This window comes from Rissa tridactyla, chromosome 13 (assembly GCF_028500815.1).
Source record: "Rissa tridactyla isolate bRisTri1 chromosome 13, bRisTri1.patW.cur.20221130, whole genome shotgun sequence".
NCBI lineage: Eukaryota > Metazoa > Chordata > Aves > Charadriiformes > Laridae > Rissa > Rissa tridactyla.
Genome location: NC_071478.1, coordinates 6,977,356 through 6,987,347, shown reverse-complemented (window position 1 = coordinate 6,987,347; position 9,992 = coordinate 6,977,356). Strand labels below are relative to the sequence as shown.

The following is a 9,992-nucleotide window of genomic DNA, read 5'->3' as shown; positions in this document are numbered from 1 at the left end:
CAAAACCTGAACTCATACAAAAATCCATTCTACAAAGTATTAGTTTCACTTTATGAAGAAAGTACATACACTTGAAAATACAGACACTATAAATTCCACTGGCACGTGTACTCAGAAAAAAGGGAGTCTGGAACAATAAGCAGGAGAATTTTGTAATATTGTTAAGTATTGGGATTTACATGTGCTCCCTTTGCCAGCGGCTAGGGTCAGACATTGGCCAGTACAACTGCTGTGGGCTTTGGTTTGGCCAGCAGTGGTACCCAGAACACCAGGAAATCCTGCTCATATTTAAAATCGTGATTCCAGTGGGACCAGGATGATATCCTACTCAGCATACTGTAACACTGGGTAGTGTGCTGTTTGAGCACAGGAAATAACTAATGGGAAAGATTTCAGTGTAAATATATTTTGGCATCATTCTTTGTAATGAATATGTGAATTATAAGTATAGTATAGATAGATCTAGTTAAAAATTAATGCTTTGTAATAGTCATAGCTTTCAGTGAGATCAGAATTTTGTTCACGTAGTCAATGATTTTTCATTTTTAAATCCTACTGATAAAAAAAAAAATTCCTACAGATAATACTATGGCATAGGAGAGTGTATCCTTCTCTGCCTACCACAGTTTTAAATCGGAGGATTAAAAACATGCGTTGTTCATTTCCACTAAACCTTGAGCTCCTTACTTAATATCATCAGATCCCATTGATTTTTAAATGGACTAATCCAAGATTATCAGAAGGAATGATACAAGTTGTCATCTGCATTGGTTTATAAATCCTTACGTTGATATATATGTTTCTGGAAGCAAGTAACACTATTATACGCTTTAGGATTCTCAGAACAGTTCTAAAACCATCATCTACTTTGTTTTACTTTCTTAAATAAGCTGCCTCTTTCAATTAAACAGCTCTATTTTATTCCCTCAGTAACCAAACTTTTGCAGACACTGGCCACATGGATCACTGCAATAGGAAAAAAAAAAAAAAGTTATGCTACAAGAACTACATTGGGAGGATGCAGAATTAATAGCTAATTTTGCACACTGGCTCCGTTTTAACTGAAGAAAATCTCTTAACCTTCATGAATACATAAGGCAATGCGTTGCCATTTATGTACACTCTAAACACCATCACTCGCTCCGTTTGCGAGCAGCCGGAGGTGCTACTGATTGGAAACAGCAGGGTCCAGGTTGGTGTAATACGAGGACGTATCCAACCTTTCCTGCTGCAGACCTGACGTAATTGTCTGGCTCTGGTCCTGTCTCAGTCCAGCTCCTAACAAGAGCGGGGGCAGTTTCAACTGAGACAGCCTTCAGGATTTGGCCTATTTAATTTGTGACAAACATCACAATGCAGGCCTTTTGTCTGCCTCAGGCTCACTTTTTGGAAGGAAAAATAAAAAAGTTTTATTTATTGGGCTATTTTTTTCCATAAATGAATGCAGGTAATTTTTTTGGTTACATAGTGTGCACACATTGGTAGTTAAAATTTACACCTATGGTAATTGTTTTGAACAGTAGAGTGTGAGAGTGTGTGTGTAAAATACAACTGTAAAGACTATTTTCCTGTAAAAGTTGCGATACCTTTAGTTACCCTGAATAGAGCACTGCAGCGTGAATAGATCCACTGGCATCTCTTTAGAAAGATGCTGCTAAGGGGAAGGGTGTCATAGTAATGGTCAAATAGGGACCAAATATAACTACCAGGACAAAAAAAAGTGTCATTTACAAAAAATGTTTCTTATTTTACTGTTGAGAATACGAAGTGGTGACTGACTGGAATTTGTGCCCAAAGCACATTAAAGTTTAGGTTCTCTGAGGCACTTCCTAAATCACAGTTTTCATGCCATTCATCCAGTTGACTTTATATAAAAATGCGTTTCAATACATTAGAAATTACAGTAGCGATCATTAAATCATTCAGGTGATGTTAAATGGCTTCCATTAGTACAAAGGCAGCCCATACCTTTGCAGTGAGTTCGTATGGTCAGATCCCAAACGTGGTCCAGCTGAAAACAGCAAAAAGACGATGGAGGCACCTCCTGAGCTGATGTCCAGTACTGTGTTGTCTGTGGGAGTCCCCATTACCCCGGGAGGTTTCAGGAGAGTCTGTGTTTCTGGTTCTGCCACCATCTCCAAGACCTTTGAGGAAAAGCTAAAAACTGAGGCTCAGTTTCCTGTTTTGGCATTAGCAAGCTACTTTCCTGTAGCTCTTGTGGTGAGGTGTCAGTGGCTACAATAATTTTGAGACTTTGATTCTAATGGGAATGTAAGGAAATTCAGAACACTGAATCAAAAATGTGACCGGCGATGATTCACACTGAAGAGCTAAAGGGACAGGTTGTTACCTTTTCCTTTAAATCCAAACATACCTCTCTACTCTTCTTTGCAAGGCAATGGTCATTTAATGTGTTCATCTGTTCTGTTCTTTATGCTTGGTGCTGGGAAAGGATGAGTCCCTGAAGGAAGAGAGGGCTGGAGCACTGTTTACGGGGAAGAATTATATAATCCAGTAATTTGTGTTGCTTTCAGCAAAGAGGCACATGAGCAACCCATACGCTGGTGATTCTGCTGATTTACTGTTCACCCTCCACGGGCACATCACCCTCAACCCAACCAGCAGATCACCCTGACCAGTATAAATGCAAAATGGTTTAGTCAGTTTTAAAAAAATATCACATGAACATTATGTTTATTACTCCAGTAGAATCTGTTTCTTTCACAGTCTTTCAGTTGCTTCTTTTCTGAAGAGTGAAGTCTTTATTTCAGACATCTGTCTATAGAAAATAAGTATTTTTTTTAAATGGCACATTTAAAGATGAAAACTGAGGCTTGAATATCTTAATCAGCGTACAAATTACACAGATATAAAAGTTCTCTTTCATTGTCTTAACTTACAGTTTATTTTGTACAGAATTCATTATGTTATACATCTAAGACTTATATTGTATAAATATCTTGGGTGTGATGTATATACATATTCAGTGTTATAGATTCAGCAATTAATGTATGCATTTCACAATACACTAGAGTGTATTTCAATGTAGTGCACATGATTTATATTTCAGAAAAGAGCATATCTGCTATGAAAAATCGGTATTTCATTCATAGAGTACTCTACCTTGAAATACAGGGTTTTTTCCATTATATAATGGACTATTTGTATTGTGTTGTATGGCTGTAAGATTTTCTTGTACATTCCCCAATATGAATTAAGAAACAGCAGCTCAAAACGTTAATCTATGTGATTCTACATCAAGAGGAGAGCAGGGCGCTGGTTTCCCAAGTTCTTACTTAAATGAGAAAGAAGGCGTAGACGAGCCACATGGAGCTAGGGGGGGTGTGATGGCCACATGAAATAAAAGGTTCTGCACAGATAAGAACTACTAGCTCTTGCTTCTCCATTCTCTGTATGCGAGTGCTCAGCTGCCGTAAATCACTCACCTCTGATTACACGAGTTGAGGGTCTGGCATCAGCTTTATTTTTAAAGTTTGCAAACTCCCCAGGTTCCATTAATCCACTCTTTCTTTGCTTACAGAATTTTTCTGGGTGTCTCCTGGGATATGTATTGGTACTACATACTGTCTTTCCTTGAGAGCAGGCAAAGAAACTCGCTCACAGTATCTTCGCTATACATGCTGTAAGTAAGATGTGCTGTTTGTTCAGTATTAAATTACAGGTGTTGCTTTCCTGGGCACCTACTGAAGCATAATTCTAATTAATCTGTCAGTATCGTTTCTATTTTCTTTTTTTAGACAACTCTAGTTTCCTGCATACATACATACAAACAGTATTGTGCCTTTTGATCATTTGGCTACCTTTGCTTTGTAATCTCAAAAGCAGAGATTCTTTTATCAACACATAAATGCTGTTCATTTAACAGCAAAGTGGAATATTATATATTCCATGAATAAAAGACTTTTTTTAAAAAGAGTCATTGAAAAAAATCTAGGTTAATCAGAAAATTGTTTTTTTAAAATAATTTTAAATTAAAATCATTTACATATAATGTATGCCATCATTTTGAAACTAAAATATGAAATATTTCATTAAAAAAAGGACTGATCAACACAGAACTATATTTTGCATCAAATATATTAATATAAATTCTTTTCCTTTTGATTTTATGAGAAGTAGCACAAGCGCTTAAACTAGCATAAATCCAGAACTCCACTTTATTGATGTTATCCCTATTTTATGAGAATAGAATTCTCTCTTCGTTTTTTCATATTGCCATTTTTCCATATAAGAACTTTCACGTAACAACATGTGATGTAAAACAAAAAGAAAGGTTATATGAATCTGCAGTTGTAGATTTATTTTTTTTTCCCCATTGCCAGATTTGGGAAGGGGTCTTTTTTGTGTGGACAGCTGTATCCAATTCCATTGTTTGCTGATCACCAGTAGCGGCTGTACTACTTTCTAATGGGCTGTAATTTAACTTTGGGATAGATACAGGTTTGATGCTCATGACTGCAAAAGTCACGACTCTAAAGAAGCTCCACATCCAGCCACTGAGCCACCTAAGAACTTCATTGAAGAACATCGTGACCACACTGACAGATGCGGTACCGAGGTAGGACTTTACCACCCTATGGTAAATAAAACACAGACCCTAGCTACCTCTCAGTTTCTACTCGAGTGTATTTTAGATGCATGCTCAATCAAACACCAGAACAGAAGTATTTCTGGTCCAACGCTGGCAGTCCTCAATCCTGCATTTATAACCATCTTCAGCAGCCACATCTGAAAGCACAGGGATTTCCAAGCTATGTGGCAAGTAAACGCTGAAAAAGCCTTTGGTGGTCTCCTTTGGTGGCTTCTAGCACTGTCCATACTGCGTGTAGGACTGTCCTTCCTCCACACACTAGCGTGCAGCCTGAATGTATAGCGTCTTGAAGGTAGTGTGGGCAACCAGGGATTAGACCTCAGGTACAAGTTCAGGGACTCAACAATATGACAGTAGAGAGGCACCCTAACATGGAGATCCTCCGTCTTTCAAGCCATAGTCCTGGAAGGGAAATTTCCCGAACAAGTAAGTAAAACTGTTGCCTCCTGTTACCCATTAACGGGTGAGAAGAGCAGCTAAGCCCAGCTGTGAGTCCCTTGGCACTCGGAGTGTCTGTGTGGCACTGACTGAGGATGGAGTTCAGCAGCTGCTGGTGTAGTTAGCAGAACTGGGGCCACAGTGAAGAAATGGGTCATGGAGCCCAGTACACTGCTGTGAGATCATGGCTTGGCTGGTAGACTGGTGGCTATGCATTCATGAAGACAGCTGTGCTATTGCCCTTTGCAGCTACCATCAGCAAGTTGTTGCCTCTGATTTCAAGGCGAAATTTATTTGTGGTTGATTTATATTCATTTACTCTTGTGCAAACAATACGCTTGGTTTATGGCTGGGCTAAATACAAAATAATACGTTTGGAAGAGATGTTAAATTCTAAAAACGGATTTTTATGTTGTTAGTAATAAGGATCATAGCAGGAATTAATATTTCCTTACGACGTCTGGATCACTTAAAGAGGAGAGAACATTTGTTAAACAACCCAAGATTTCACTACAATGTTATCTACTTAAAATTAGATTATAACAGATGCCATCCCCTCACTATGCAGTGCAGTGCCAGCAAACGTAAGTCTCTAATCACTTATATAAGCCTGGTGTCCTCACTTTCTAGTCTCACCATTACAATTATCATATTTTACAGCAGTTATATTAAATATGTTCCCAGTTGTGGATTAGAAGCCAAATGCAGAATTTCCCATAGTTACGGTTGTCTGGTCTGTTCTAGTATCAGAATTGAATTATAAAACTCAAATCCTAGCTTGAGCTACCCAAAAGATGGGAACTATGGTATGTACAGCAGCTGTAATTTGGATCTTGTGTTTATTGCACAGGATCCATCATAAGAACATGTGCTTTATTGGTTTTTTTAAGTATTATGTAGATTCAGGTTTTTTTCTCACTGCAATTCTCAATTTATTTCAGTCATCCTTCAAAAAAAAATACATGTAATGCATATGAAATGGCTGCTTTGAATCCCCAGTGTGTTTTCCTTGTTAAAATTGGGAATAGTCACTTCATAATGTGCCCAGTGCGTCTTTTCTTTCCTTCTTCATTTTTTAATGAAACTTGGTATAAAGTTTTTCTCTTTAATGGCCTTATGGCCAGAGATGTTTTAGACAAGGTCTGGGGCGTTAGCGGTTCAGCATGGACTTCTTTGTCCTGCTAAACTCTACCATCAGTGTATTAATTAATACAGAGTAACAGTGACTCCAAGCCTTTGCTTATTTGCTAGGAAATTTCCTTTTTATTCTATGCACTTCAATACCATATTTGACTTTCTCATTCTGATGATAATGTGTATTGTAACCAAGCTGCTGTTTCAGCAAAGCATTTTCCTTTGAAGTATGTGCTGTTTTGTTGGAGGTTACTTTTTCATGTTAGCAATGACAAAAGTAAACCCAGGGCTACTCCTTGGTTTTTATTTTCCAGGGTTTATTATTGTATTTACAGTTCCCTGTAAGAAGATACAACCTTCTCCCAGTAAGAGTCCTAATACCTTTCTATGTTTCAAATACTAACGACCCATATATCCATATGGAAAGGGGAAAGGTAATCAGTGATGAAGGAGGTATCTCTAGGGGCTGATGCAGATGAATGGAAAACGTAAATCATTATAAATATTACCGTACTACACTTTGGTACAACCGAAAAAAAAACCCTTCAAGAAAATACCTAATGTTCCCTAAGTCAAATAAAATTCATAAACAATAGGAAAAGAAATTAACCACATGAGGTTTTTTATATCTGTAAAAAATAATAAGACTACTTGGCTGCATTGCACGTAGGCAATAAAGTTATATTCATTCAGATCCCTTTTAATGTAAGCCTTGTTTCAGGCTGTAGGCAAGAAATGTCCACTGTGCTTTACAAAGGACGACGACTAGAAAAATCAATGTGAACAAATATCCCTTTCTTTTCTGATTTACCGTTTATCATGAGAGATGACAAACAAATGAAGTCTCCTCTGAGTCTGAGCGTAATTGTATTAGCATTTTGCTAGTACCAGGCAGTATACAAAAACAGCCATCGCGTGTGACACCTCCAACACCTACAGGTAGCTGTTTTAGGGGCACATCCTGGTTTGCGGTGAAACAGGTTTAACTCAGCCAGCCTCTTGTACCTGCTCAGTGATATCAGGTTATCGTCTCAGTAACTCCAAGGTTGAACTGTCTTGTTCCTATTGCTGACTGGACTGACTGCTCCACCATCCATAAACAGAAGGCATAAAGGTGATTACAAACATAAGAAAGTAGTTTTACATATTGTCTTGCAGTCTTTCCATATAGTCCCTAAGTTCCTTGGAATCACCAAGATTCATATCTTGGCATACCCATTTAATATTATCATCACTGTCAAATAGAATTGAGTTGGTGTAGGGGCCTCCATCCTCCGGCAGTATTGTTGTATATGAAGTGAACTTTACTCGCTTCTGCTTTGGCCCAGAAGGATTTATAGGTTCGCTTTTAACTTCTTTTTCACAAAGGTACTCAGAAGACCTGAGGATATGATTATGAAGAGTCTTCTGAGAACTCCCATTAAGGAGAAAGTTGCTTTCTTCAAACTGCATTCCTCTGTCAATCATGGTCGTGCACTCCTCTGACGGAAGCGAAATGTCAACTGGGTTTTCCAACAGTTCAACCTCGTTTCCAAGCCAGACCCAATCATGGGAATGGGGGATGTTGCCTTGCTCACTCACAGCAAACCTTTTATGCCTGTACTTCCAAGCAAATGCCACACAGTTAATCAAAAAGACCAAGATTGCTAAGCAGAAAACACACAGCAGGGCATACATGCCAATCTCCAAATCTGTTAATCCTCTTGAAGTCAATGTGAGATCACTGGGATTGTTTTCTCCTGGTATTTCTACTTGCGTAGGGAAACCTGTGAAGGCAGTTGGGTTATTTTGGAGCTGGTCATCCTCCAGGGACTCCTGATCAATGGGAGATATGAAAGTTGTGCTTTTGTTTGCATTGTCCTCGTGACTGGACACGTCCTCATGGTTTTTGGACCATTCTTGTGCTGTCCTCTCTTGTTCTGCAGGTTTCTCTATAGAATTGCTTGCATGGCTTTTAAAATCTCTATCCATATCATCAATGTCATTAGTGCTTCCTTTTTGGTCAGAATCTTTTTGACCAAACTTCACTTTGACATTTCCTTTCCCAACAGCCAGAATGCTCTTCCGCTTAGTCTTCTGACACAGCTCACTGATCACCATTTCAATTTTAATCAAAGGTCCTTGCCCATCCCCTTCCGCCACTACCCCAGGCCATTTGGACTGAAGGTTTTGGTGTACAGACACTACCATCTCATCCAGTGAAGTGATGGTGATTGAGAAGTCCTTGGAGTCATAGATATCTAATGGCGTCACTGACCCATCACTGAACAAAATCCAAGCACTGACTATGGCTTCCTGAGGGGAGAAAGGATGAGAAAAAAAAATACGTGTGAAAGGTAAGAGAGCGTATATCAGACATCAGTCGTTTAAATCTGTTGACATTGGCAAAATAAATACACAGTTTAACTTTGGTTTATTTTGTTTTTTAAAAAAAGAAAATCAAAATGTCTACTCTTTAGACCACTTAGGCATTTATCCCATCTTCAGGAACTATCAAAGACGTTGTCATCTAAATTTAATAAAAGACGCTGACGAAAAAAAAAGACAATTCTTTTTTCAGTCTGAAGTGAGAAGCCTCTTTTGAATGATGAAAATAATCATATTTCCAAAGTCCTGGTTAATTAATTTTATAAAGGACATATAATGGGGAATTTCTGTACTATTGCAGTTCTAATGCCATACAACGTGCAGAGCTGTTTACGTGTTGGAATGGTGATCCCATTCAGCCCACAGAAACAAACTAGGTTACGAACACATCTCAATGCAAGATTTTAAATTTTCTGTCATGCTTTCAAATATTCAAGATTATGTGAAATATACAAAAGTGATTGTAGTCTCTTCTGGGTACTATAGAAACACTCGCAAAAATGCCATTTTTAAGGATGTTTTGACCAAAATAATTTGCCTTCTTACTGCAAATTGCTAGTGCTTAAAAGATAGTTACTCTTTCTCTAGTGTGTCAATATATATAGTGTGTCAATTCTGTAATAAATACAATAAAAAAGATATATGTAATTTATTCTGTGGTCTCATTGAAAGCTGTTTAATTCCTTGAGATTATATGGTTCAAAGTAAGCACAAACTCATCAGATTTCAGCAATGAAGATCATGAAAACTTCTGCACATGCAGCCAAAAGGTCCTTTTGGCTGAACTGACTTCAAGGCACGGGGCTTCTTCCTCTGCTTACAGAGCTAAGCCGCATTTTCCCATAGAAAAAGTGTCGAGTGGCACGTACGTGCTTTCTACAGCATTATGCACGCACAGACATATCCATCACTTTTCCCTGTGCTGCGCAGGTCTCCAAACCAGTTCTGAAGAGTTTAATGGTCAGCCTGTACGGGTGTTTGCACCTGTAGGAGTTGGTCAGTAAGATAAACAGCCTTTACTATGTGCAGGTACTGCTTTTGACAAAGCCATATGTTATACGTGCTGTCTAAAATTTACAGCAGTAGCTTTTCCCTAGCTTCTGACAAAGCACAGTAAACAAATAAATTAATCCTATATACTATTTTGGATCATACCTGTTTTGGACTATGAAGGATATCATATGCAGAGGTGGTAGAAACAATTGCTCTCTTATTTCCTTTGCTGATTTGTAAGGAGAGAGACAAGCCGGAAACTAGTTGTACTCCTAGATCTGTAATGGTTACACGGTCATCTAGAACTATCACTGTCTTCTCTGCCAAGATGGAATCGGAAAGAGGTGACAGAACCTTGAAAGAGAAAGCAAACGTCTTGCATGAGACAGCAACTAACTGTGTTGTAAAGCAAGATTAGACTCTAATCGGCATAACACTTCGGATTAAT

The 9,992-nt window shown here is 38.3% G+C and overlaps 1 protein-coding gene across 1 annotated transcript in view; it reads right to left on the bottom strand.

Moving 5' to 3' along the window:
• Positions 1 to 4,402: 4,402 nt before the first annotated feature.
• TMEM132B (transmembrane protein 132B) overlaps positions 4,403 to 9,992 on the bottom strand; it is a 254,428-nt gene continuing 248,838 nt past the window's right edge. Inside the window, exons 8-9 of the mRNA XM_054219948.1 lie at positions 9,707 to 9,898; positions 4,403 to 8,479 (exon numbers count right to left, since the gene is read on the bottom strand). Coding sequence (XP_054075923.1) covers positions 7,325 to 8,479; positions 9,707 to 9,898 — 1,347 coding nt within the window. The 3' untranslated portion in view covers positions 4,403 to 7,324. The remainder of the gene's footprint in view (positions 8,480 to 9,706; positions 9,899 to 9,992) is intronic.